Source organism: Sprattus sprattus, assembly GCF_963457725.1.
Source record: "Sprattus sprattus genome assembly, chromosome: 16".
Lineage (NCBI taxonomy): Eukaryota > Metazoa > Chordata > Actinopteri > Clupeiformes > Clupeidae > Sprattus > Sprattus sprattus.
In genome coordinates this window covers 29,491,487-29,503,802 of record NC_137914.1, presented here as the reverse complement: position 1 = coordinate 29,503,802, position 12,316 = coordinate 29,491,487, and the positions used below count along the sequence as shown (strand labels likewise).

Below are 12,316 nucleotides of genomic sequence, written 5' to 3'. Positions count from 1 at the left end.
GAGCATCTATCGTTCAGATGCACAACCAAGTGGAAGCCTACAGAAAGGTCAGAGTCTACCAGGAAACAAACACCCCAGCCCCCAGAATGCAATGGGTTTACCTCATAGTTTATCTTTGCAGGAGGCCCAGGACCCAGGGGAGAGTCTCTCAGATGTCCCATCTGCATGCTCAGCATCCTCAGGTAGGAGCACCACGTGTGTCCTCTTTTTAACTGTTTCATAGGGGTGTCATGGAGGCGAAGTTCAGGATGCTTTGGTGTCAGAGCAGAAAGGGGCCTCTGGAGATATAGCAAGGAAAAGCAACCCTTAAATATTGTTTAAAAAAGGTATGACAAGTAGGCATCATTTTAATGAAATGTGCACATGGATATTTTAATAATCCTAAAAAAATATTCTTTTTGGCTACTGTTGGTATTTTTCTAATACCAAAGATTGGTGGAGACTCAGTCAGAAAATTATCAATCAGGAAACAGGCTTTATTCTTGCAATGATGCACACTCAGCAGATTCCCCCGTGTCTCTGATTAAACAGTCCAAGTTTAAGTATCCTCAACAGAATAATGGGTGCCAACCAATAGCTTATTGATACGGGAACAGCCACAATGTTTGTTAATTAAAGGAGGGGAAGTTGTTAATTAACGGATCAAGCCATGAGCAAATGAGATGAAGGGTGGTGAAAAGACACTTATGGCCTCGACCTTAGTCTAATTCAAAAAACACAAATGAAAATGAGATTCGTTGGATTATCGTCAATTGTTATGAATTAATTCTGATTTGTAATTTTGATTTGCAACTCCTTCACTCCAGACTCAAAACCTCCTGACCTGATTAACAACAAGTGTCAGCAGAATCGCAAGGTCGTGAAGCCTTCCCAGCATGCCGAGCTGGTGTCTCCCTCAGCATCTGTAAGTCATTGGCTGATTCACTCTGCCTCCCCTTAAACCACTGAACTACCTGTGTGAGAACTGAGCATATCTGATGTACCGAATTCCCTTACAGCATTGTAACTCTAGTTAATCATACCCCTGATATCAGTGCATTGATTTGCAGGTACCTGACCAGGTGCACCCTGAGGTGCAGGACCCTGAGGCCCAAAGCGTTACCATGGAGAAGGTCAAGTTTAAGGAGAACGCTCGTACTGACTATGTATCTGACTACGACAGACTTTATGACCTGGTTATGACCAAGTGTCAGGAGCTGGAGGGCTATTTCCTGAAGTCCAGTCAACAACTCCAGAGGGACTCCATGCCCTCAGTTGATGAGGTAAAACACACCCTAATCCACCCAGATTGCACGTGATATCAATGCATTTCAACCTGTAAACCTTTACACTTCAGACTGCAATCCACACAGGTTACCTGATATCAGTGCATTGATTTCCAGGTACCTGACCAGGTCAATAGTCACCAATCACCAACCCTGCTACTGAAGTCTGACTCGACCACCTCTGCATCCTCAGGTAGGAGCACCACGTGTTTCCTCTTTTTAACTGTTTCATAGGGGTTTAATGAAGGGGAAGCTCAAGCTGCTTTGGTGTCAGAGTAGAAAGGTGCCTCTGGAGAAATAGGAAGAACAAATGTAGAAGATTCCCCACAACATTGTGAATAAAAGTGTGAAATGAGATGAGATTTATTATTTGAGAATACCAAGCATGAAAAGGAGCCGCTGATAATGGAATGACTCTTGTTGGCCACAGAGGTGTCTTCATGTGAAGGCAACGTCTCCGAGAAGAGCACAGGAGACTTACTGAAATGGGAAGGGGTCTCCATGAAGGTTAGTGATGAGCATATACCCTGTTAGCTGGCCAAAATCACTAGTTTAACCACCCAAGTATTTAATTACAACATAAAAAATTGAATGCAGCTGAACTAATGATTGTTCAAGTGTATGGATACAGTTGGCCAATCCTTGACCTCACTGACTGTGTGTTGTGTCTTTCCCAGCCTCCAGAGGTGTGTGTGAAGAACCTCTCTCTCTACACACACTGTGAAGCAGCTTTCCACGATGCCTCAGGGATGCCAGAGGGCCAAGAAGAGAGTTGCCCTGAGTATGAAGACGACTTTGATGAGACGTCTGACGAGGACGAGGTGGAGAGCTGCGCTGAGACCTGCTCCATCTACAGCTGCTCTGATGACTTTACAGAGTGTCTGGTAACACCTTCTCCGTGTCTGCCCTTCACCAAGTCTCTGGTAAGACCTGTTCCTTGTCTGCCCTTCACCGAGTCTCTGGTAAGACCTTCTCCTTGTCTGCCCTTCACCCAGTCTCTGGTAAGACCTTATTGTCTGCCCTTCGCCCAATACTAACATGACCGATCACAGATCACAGAAGACACAGTCGAGTTCTCAGTCTTGAGATGGTCAACCTGAGTCGTTTGTGTGCGATGAAAGCTATTTCTCCAGGCATTTACGTTAGAGCAAAATACGATCAGAACATTGTCAGCCTTGAGGCTGCGTTTACCTGATTTTTTAAGACCCTTTAAAAAACTCATGCTCTCTTCCTCAGCTCACTGACAGCGAATTGTCAGATGTGGAGGGGTCCCTGGGTTGCAACCAAATGCGTGAGGAGTTACCACCCAGAACCTCGACCCAGTCCAACCAGCAGGCTGTAGGCAACCTTCTCCGAGAGGAGCTGGACGGTCCCCCTGAGCACAAACTTCAGGACGAGGGTACCCCAAGGGCTCCCGCTGGGCAGGGGGACGCATGCTCCTCTACTCCCACCAGGCAGGAGCAGGAGCAGGCCACACCTCCCCTCAGGCAGGAGCAGAAGCAGGTCTCACCTCCCAGCAGACAGGAGCAGGAGCAGGCCCTGGTCACACCTCCTACCAGACAGGAGCAGGCTCTGGCCACACCCCACCGCCCTGCTGAGGTGGAGAAGCTTGTGCACTATGCTGTGCAGGAGATGTGGCAGATTTTTGGGCTGGGACAAGGCCCAAAGAATCTATCAGGAGTTCCTGCACCAAGGCCATCAGAGCATTATCTGGAGATGGTGCCCTCCGGACAATCCTTTAATACCGGCAGCAAGCACAGCAACAACCAGGTTGGACAATTGTTTAGGGACTGGGTAGAATAGCCAATGCCACATAAGAGTTCAGATAAATATCAAGACACGTCTGTACTGTGTGTTTACTTGCTGGAGTGCAGAACATTTTCCTCCAGTGAATTAATGACAAAGTACCAACTGTTAAAGGCTGTTTGAGAGTAGCTTTCATGTACTGTATATTACATCCAAAAACAGACCGGTTCTGTAATATTTGGGAACCGTATCTGAACTACATAGAGCCTGCCATCATGGGATCTGGGATGTTCTTGAATGTGTTTTTAGTTTTTGTTTGTTTTTATTGTTTAGTGTTTTGTACTTTTTCTAATGTACTTCTACTAATTTCATAATGTATCTATTTTCTGCTCGTTGTAAAGGTGAAAATAATAAAAGCTGCATATTGCTGTACAAAAGATTATAGTGCCCCACCCTTCACTGACTGTTTATTCACACTTTTGGTCCATGTGAAGCACATCTTTGATTTGTCCTGGGAGATCCTTCAGGACCTCTGTGCCAAAGATCCTACGACACAGCCAATTTGGAGAACCCCTCAGCCCAAACAGCACAACTATGTCAGCAAGCTGAAATCCTTAGACGACATCTCAAAAGTTAAGGTAAAAGGTTGCATCGCATTTGAATAGGCAGCATCTGCCTGCCCAGTTCATTCAATTAAAAACCTGGCAGGCTTCCCTCAGTCAATTTCAACTAAAAACATCTTCTGGGTAGTTAATCGAATCTCATGTCTTTTACCAGGAATACATCACCAAAGAGGTTTTGAAGCTATGTGGCCTTCACCAAGACACAAACGCTGAGGCATACGGGAAGGTTTTTGCCAACAATTTCAAAAGCCTCAACATGAGCACATTTGATCGCATCTTGGTGAGTTGAATTTGGAATGTCGTGACAATATGAAACGCTACGCTAAATATGGGCTGACCCATCATGAATATTATTATACACTGCCACTGTTAGGAGATTAAATTCCATCACAAGCCCACTTCTATTGTCCATTTGATGCGCTTTTTCCAAGCATCTGGTAGGATCCACACATGACATAAAACACCCAGTGTATGTCTGTAAATGTAATTCACAAATGCTCCCAATTTCCACTTCACCTTGACCAAGTCATGAAAGAGGTTCCGTTCCTTGAACATGTAATAAGATAAGTGTAGACAACACTAACATGTAATAAGATAAGTGTAGACAACACTAACGTGCAATAAGATAAGTGTACACAACACTAACGGTCTTCACGTGAACTTGACCCTTTAGATGAAAGAAATGCCGATGGAGGAACACCAGTGGCAGGACCAGGACAGAGAGGCCTACGACACGAAGACGAAGTATGCCAATGCTGTTTTTGACTACTTGATGGATGACACCTTGAAGTGCCTGCTCACCCTTTCAAAAAAGAAAACCTAAACACGTTCCCTCCATCACCCCACCCCACTGTTGCCTACATAAAATTATCATTGCAAAATCTAAGGTATTCTTTCTTCACATAGGAGAGTAGTTTCAGAGCAGTTTAGACATATGGTGTGTGAAACAACAGTATAACCAATATATGTATAAACAAATGTGTTTTTGCCCCTGACATCATTCTGTGCTATTCTTATCAATTACTATCTTGGTTTTAACAACGCATTTAAGACAACTTGCCCCGTTTCCACCTCCCATTGGTTTCTCACAATGCGGAAAAAGTTCTTGCTAGGTGAAAATTTGCTTAAGTTACCTCCCCCAGACTGCAGCAGACAAGTGAGAAGCAACATTAAACATATCACACAAGGTTGTAATAGAAAGAAGTAAGTTAGCGTTTTTTTTGACACCAAAACATTTCTAGCAGGGATAACCAGGTGGTGGCTCTTTGACATCCGAGGTCATCTTACTTGTAACTCAATGCAACAGCAATGTAGAAAAGAAGGACTACTAGTTCTTGTCAGCCCTTGCTTACACACACACAGAAACGGTACACTTTTAAGCACATACACATAATTAGAACGGTCAGCATTTAAAGATATACCAACAGAATCATGTTCAGTAATGTTTCAGCAAACAAAGGCATGCACACATGCATACTTGATTAAAGTCAGTTTCATATGTCCCCAGCAGTTCTAGCCTGTCTGCTTAATGCCTTACAGCCACACAACACACCTGTGGTTAGTCTGACATTTCAACACAGGCAAAAGCATGGAGAGAGTGCAAAGGAGGTCATAAGAAAACTGCACGAAATTGCAGACACATGCTCCTTTGCTGAGGCGAACAATGAGAATATTCGCGGCAGGTTAGTTGGCATACTGGACAAAGAACTTTCTGAAAAGTTACAATTGACATCAGACTTAACTCTAGACAAAGCGGTCGAGTTAGTTAGACAGTCAGAGCAAGTGAAAGGACATGTAAGCGAGCAAGGTGCAGTACACACAGCTCAATGAAGTTGTTAAATGGGGCAACGTTTAGCCAAGCCAGATGGCCGCCAAGTTCAGCACACTGGGAACAACACGAAACCAGAGCAGGATACGCGTGGAAAAGGAACATGCAGACGGTGACAGGCAGCGCCAGCCACCATTCCTCGGCGAAATCACACAGGTGGAGGATTTCAGTGATGGATGGTCTGTAGAATTACCTATTCAGGGCACTTTTATAAACTTTAAGATTGATAGTGGGGCAGATTCGAGCGTCATATCTGAAAAGACTTTCAGTTTAATGGAAAACAAGCCCAGACTCAAAAAGTTAGGGGCCTGGCAAACAGAGAGAGAGATGAATGATTTCACTGCAGTTTTACAGGCAAAGTGCGTCACGATTTTTTGACCTTGTTCGCAGCCAATGCTGTCTCAATGAAATGCCGATAAGAAAGTAAAAGTGATAAGGGAATAGTGGGTAATGAAGTCTTTTGTGGGACTACACCTACAGGCTTTATTGTACAACATGGATCTCTTACATTATTCTTGAACATGTTCCTCTATTGAGAATCAGAATTATTTGTACTGCCAAGTACACTCTCATATACAGGACATTGACTTGGTAATTTCGGAGCATGGGACATAGACAATATATATGTACACGTAAATAGAATAAAAATAAGGGTCATAGTAAAAAATACAAATAATCAAAACAGTATTAAAGTATGAGCAAACTGTGCAAGAAATAGTGTTAACAAAATAGCAATACATGATGTGCACTTGCTATGATGTGTTGAATGAATAAGGATGCAAGCTAAAGTGCAAACTACAGTGCATTGTTTGTGGGGGTCCCAGAGTCAATGTGTTGCAAGGGGCTTGTTTGTGAGCCCCACTGCCGTGAGGTGGGAACTGTTCAGGTGGCGCGAGGTTTTGGTTTTAATGGACATTGGTCTCCCATTATTGATCAATTCACGTTTTGATTGAAAGTCCAGTTTTGAGAAATGTTTTAGCTTAGCAATAGAATTTTCCATTTTTGCAGTCAGGGTCAAATATAAAGCAGTTTTATCTCAGATCAACAACACTAAGTAGGTTCTACGCATGCGAAGCTGGCGAAAGGGCTCCTCCTCTTCCGCTACGTAGCCAAAATGGCACCCGTTTAGGGCGAGTAGTGTCTATCGTTTCACACTGCATTTTTTGATCGTTTGCAGTGCGCCATCCGGGCACTTTCAGTGCTCTGAATTCTGCTGGTTTTGTCAGTGTGGCGCTCTAAGCACTGAAAGTCAGTGCTCGAAGTGCTCAAGTGTCCGGTAGTAGACAGAGCCCCAGTTTTTGAGGGATTGCGCAATCTGAGGTGAGGCACTGTTTGGAAATAAATTCAGTGATTTTGATTATAAAAATGCTCGAAATGATTGGAATCATACAGAAATTACATTTATAGCACAGATCAGTAGAGAAATATTAATATTTATTTTATAATGTGTCTGGTGAGGCTCTGTCTCCCCTGCCTCCCCTGTCAGCATGCCCCTCACTCACTCCACGTGAAACGCCCTAGGTCAGGAACCCTTTACAATGTTTTTGCTTTCATTTCCAACACTCCCAGTCAGGCATTTCCCCTGCAATGTATTTGGTGGGAATTTGGGAAATTTCCCGGAATATCGATCCCTGCTCCCGTTCACAGGTGACCTCATATTGATCCCTGCTCCAGTTCACATGTGACCTCATACCAATCATATAAACTGAATTATAATTAAGGACCCTACTTTTAACTAGGGTACATACAGTAGTGTTAATCTAAATTGATCTAGACAAAAGGTCTACATGCATTGAAAGTGAAAATCGTTAAAGGGTGAAGTTCTCAACTAGAAAATGCATTTCCTGAAGGAAATACCAGTGCATGAAATGCAAAAGTTAGGAAAGGAAGAAGAAAAGAAAGAAGAGTGAAAGAAGGAAAGAAGAAAGGAAAGAAGAGTGGAAGAAGGAAAGAAGAAAGGATAGAAGAGTGAAGAAAGGAGAGAAGAGAGGATGAAGGAAAGAAGAGTGAAAGACGGAAAGAAGAAAAGAAAGAAGAGTGAAGAAAGGAAAGAGGAGTGGAAGAAGAAAAGAAAGAAGAGTGAAGAAAGGAAAGAAGAGTGAAAGAAGGAAATAATAGTTGAAGGAAAGAAGAAAAGGAAAGAAGAGTGAAAGAAGGAAAGAAGAAAGGAGAGTGAAGGAAAGAAAAGTGAAAGAAGGAAAGAAGAGTGGAAGAAGGAAAGAAGAGTGAAAGAGAAAAAGAGTGAAAATATTGAAAAAAGGAGATAAAAATGGAGTGAAGAAGAGAGATTGAGTGTGAGAGAAAGTAGACTGAGAGGGATAGAGAGAAAGATGGAGAGATGGAGAGAAAAAAAGTAGAGAATGGAAGGTGTCTTAATGTTCCTACACTGTAAAAAAAAAAAAAAAGTTGGGTGAACTCAAAATTTTAAGTCAACAAACTTCAGTAAAATTTTAAGGCAACAAACTTCAGTAAAATTTTAAGTTTTGCTTTTGAGTTTGCTCAACTCTGAATTCTGATTTTGGTCAACTCAAGAGTAAGTTCTACTAACTCATAATTTTACATTGTAATAACATTTAATCCTTACTTGTGCCAACTCTCCCCTAAATTGTACTTACTTATTATTTAACATTGTAATAACATTTAATCCTTACTTGTGCTAACTCTCCCCTAAATTGTACTTACTTATTATTTAACATTGTAATAACTTTTAATCCTTACTTCTGCTAACTCTCCCCTAAATTGTACTAACTTATTATTTAACGTTGTAATAACTTTTAATCCTCACTTCAGCTAACTGTCCTGTAAATTGTAGTAATTTATAATTTTACATTGTAATGAGTTCTTATACAGAATTCACTTTAAATGGGTTTAGTTAGTATAGCAGAATAATTTAAGAGGAATTTAAAATCGCACACTGCAATAGTTTATAATGTAACTCAACTTTATAATTTATAACCAGGAACTTCTAATCAAATGTATAGATAATTACAGACGCAACATATACATTCAAAACATTTGTTTTATTTATACTGTATCAAATCCCTTCCAAAAGGGGCAAGTAAATGCAAACTATCGAGACCATGTAACATGTTTCAGAAAAACCAACCAAAAAAAAAATGTTTCAGAAAAAACTAAACAAAATAAGATGCAAAATAAATGTAAAGTGGGAGATCGAGATACACAACAGTTGATTAATTAACATGGAGTTGGATGGACAGAGGGGAACAATTCCAGATCCAAGTAAATGTAAAGTGGGAGATCGAGAATACACAACAGTTGATTAATTAACATGGTGTTGGATGGACAGAAGGGAACAATTCCAGATCCAACACTTTACTTCACTGAAGAAGTTTGTTTTTTAGGGATCTGACCGTTGCAGAGAGGTCCGACCCCAGTTCCATTATGACCTTTTGGACAGTTTCAAAGGTGTATTTCAAATCCTTTGGGTAACTAAGGTTTAATGTATAGATCAGTCCAACAAGGTAGGCAAATGCAGTTGGCAGGTAAGGGAGATCTTGGAGGACAATCTCTTCTTCCAACACAAGAGCAACATTCCTGACACTTTTAGAGACTGCTCTGCTATCATCCTCCAACACAGTGAGGATACCCACAATGAGGCCTTTCGTCTGTCCCTCTTCTGGGTCAGTGTCCTTGTGTTGACAGACAGAAAACACCAAAACATGAATTGCAAGACATTAGTAATTAAAATACTGTGAATCAGAATAAGCTCTTAATCTAAAATAACTCAAAATATTGTATAAACATTTTTTTTCCAAATAGAATTAATTATGAGTTTGACATATTAACTATTTCCATCCCATACACCACAATCAAAAATGTAACCCTCATACACACATCATATGACATCAATTAGGCTACATCAAGTCAAGGGCAGGACAGTGAAACTACAGAAGACACTCTGGACATGGTTAGGGAACCAGGAGGACAGAGAGGTTATGGTTGAAGACAACGTTAAATACAGCACTATAAATACAGTATAATAACATATTTACAATTTCTATTCATAGCCACTCACAGTTCCTGAAGAGCTTCTCCTGACTCTCACGGAGATACAAGGGAAGGTCCTTTAAAGCTGCAGTTTGTCTATGTGCAGTGATGTCAGATGTCTGAAACAAGAGTTGCATGAAACATTACAAGACGTAATTGACATATAAGAAGTAGAGTAAACATGCAGGCAGCTGTCCTTTTCAATATCCAAAATGATTGCTACGATTACGATTGCTCACTGTGAAGGTATATCCACTGGAGGTGCTTTTTGTGTCACTGACAGGCTCATATCATTATCAGTGTCTGACAACATTATGAAAAGGCTCCCCACAGAGCAATGTCTTTTTGTTTTTAAGATTACAATACCCTTTGTTTAACAAGAAAAAGCCGCTATCACCTCGATTTGAAAACTGAATCAAAAACGTCTAAAAATGACCCATATATTCCACAATTCACACTACATGGACAAAGATGTAAACAGTGTTGTTGGACTGATCATCAACTTCACTGGAGCAATTCCAAGAACGCGATTGGATAACAACGACAAAACGTCACGATTATCGGACCCAAAGTGTAGCTGCCCTCTCCATTTGCCTCGGGAATAAAGTTATCGATAACGACTTAATAAGCAATAACTGCAAGTGGCAACATTTTTTGTCTAAACGTGAATACAAACGTAGAACATATTTACAAAAACATGGCTTCTCCATATCCAGGGAACGTTAAAATGCACGAAATCGCACCTCGGCCCACCACCTATTAGGGGAAGCCAAGCTTTAAAGAAATCGCCACTGGTCGTAAGTGTGAACTAGCCAGGTAACAAACTACACACGATGGCAGACAATGCTAATATTTGTATAATGTACGCAAAAAATGAGCTCCCCCTCTTTGAAAGATCAGCAGCTGCCACTGGTGGGGCAGGCAGAACCGAGCAGCAACCTGTCGCTGGCCCCATAGATATATAGAATTACTAGATAACTCACGGCGGAGTCTAGAACGTCCGCAGAGGTCGGCCATCTTACCCCGGGCAGATCGCTCACCGTAACATTGTGGTGGTAGTGAAAAATGTACTTTTTAAATAACCACAGCTTGCTCAATTTTCAACCGATTTTTAAAAGGGTTGGTTTGTTATAAACGTCAGAGATGTAGCTATGACACTATATACTTATGAATAATCATTTAATGTTCTAAACAATAGAATAATTATTCTAAGTATGTACAATATACGACAATTCAGCATGACGTCACAATAACAAATATCTTACTTCCGGGTGGCAAACTTCGCCCCTGCCCATAGTAAACCTTAACAAACCAATAGTATTTTCCATGTAATTTAACAAAGGTACGAACACGTTTAATCATAATTATGAATATGATTACAACACGTTTTATGCGGATGAAAAAACTAGACGTTCCTGATTTCGTTGCTGTTGATATTTGTTAGCGAATAACGGTAATATTGCATCGACCAAGTCATTGAAGAACATTGAAGTAAAGTCGTAGTGACTGAGATCGCTACAATATCCAACTTAACATGAACGATTTTCAGGACTGTTTGTAGCTTTCCAGCGATTTGTGTGGACACAAGAATTTGTCCATACAGATATAAATAAAGTACCTATCTATTTCACAATAAATTATCGTATTATAACTTTACATACTTTAACTGTAATAATCACAATATCATGTTGTAATGTAGAATTTACTGTGAAATCAATAGACACAGTAAGTTACTGTGAAAAAAATGATACAGTGATTTCACAGCATTTTGTTATTCCACAGTAATATACTCTATTCAAATCCTCCTTTGAGATAACCTAATAAATGACTGTACGTTTGAACAACTGCGCTGCATTGTGGGCTGAAGAAGAGACAGTTGAACTTGGGTCCACGGAGGATGATAGAAGAGCTCGAAGGTAAGTTTGACAGACAGCTTGTCACAACTTTATAATATTGTTTGTTGTCTGGGTTAGTAAATTAACGATGTTTTGGATCAAGTGTGCGAGTTATTCGATGAAGAATACGCGAATTAGCGTGAAAGTTAAAGTTAGCTAGCGTTGGCCACCAGCTGCAGTAACCAGCTAAGTCATTTTAAAGGCGTTTCCCCCCGCGAAGCTTTGCCTCATATCTTTGGAAAGCTCAAATTACGTGTTTTCGTAATGGTCCCCTGATGTCTTTAAGAAGCATAGCGTGCCAGTTATTTGGTCGAGAATACGCAGTTATTAGTGCAAATATGCGCAAAAGTGAGCTAATGTTAGCCTCCAGCTGCAGCAACTAAGTCATTTCAAAGCTGTGTTTCTTCAAAAAGCTCGCATCACAGACAATACAGTATTTTATATCTTAGGAAGGTGCAAACTATGTGTTTTCATTAGGTGGTCTTTACATGTCAATAGGAAGGATATGCATGAGTATTTGCTAGACTACTATCTCTCAGTATCTGTCAGTAATTGCTCTCCATTCTTTTTCAGAGGCAGTTAACAAGAGTGGAGCAGGCTGTTGAGGTAAAAAGAACACCTTGCCAAAGGGGCAAAAAACGATTTCATCTGATGGGGAAAATAAGTGTTTCTCTTTTTACTATTGTACTTTGATCCGTCATTGAATGTTTCATCAAACTAGCAAATTACATTTTGATCAAATTAAGCTTATATTCATGAATCACTACAAAGTTGCTATAGATGATATTTATATAAGGATGATATTTCCTTAAAATATATTTATGAACTGTATTTTAAGGTCTTTTCCCTACGATGGAAGCCAATTTCTTATATCAATCTGGCTTGGCTTTCAATACTAATTTATTTGGTGTACGATTTGGTTAAAGGGGAAGGGGCACCACTGCATGTGCC

The 12,316-nt window shown here is 40.7% G+C and overlaps 1 protein-coding gene across 1 annotated transcript in view; it reads left to right on the top strand.

Moving 5' to 3' along the window:
* Positions 1-5,498: 5,498 nt before the first annotated feature.
* LOC308377303 (serine/threonine kinase-like domain-containing protein STKLD1) overlaps positions 5,499-12,316 on the top strand; it is a gene marked incomplete at both ends in the record, with an annotated part of 28,390 nt that continues 21,572 nt past the window's right edge. Inside the window, one exon of the mRNA XM_080853886.1 lies at positions 5,499-5,618. Within this exon, the coding sequence (XP_080710012.1) occupies positions 5,499-5,618 (120 nt within the window). The remainder of the gene's footprint in view (positions 5,619-12,316) is intronic.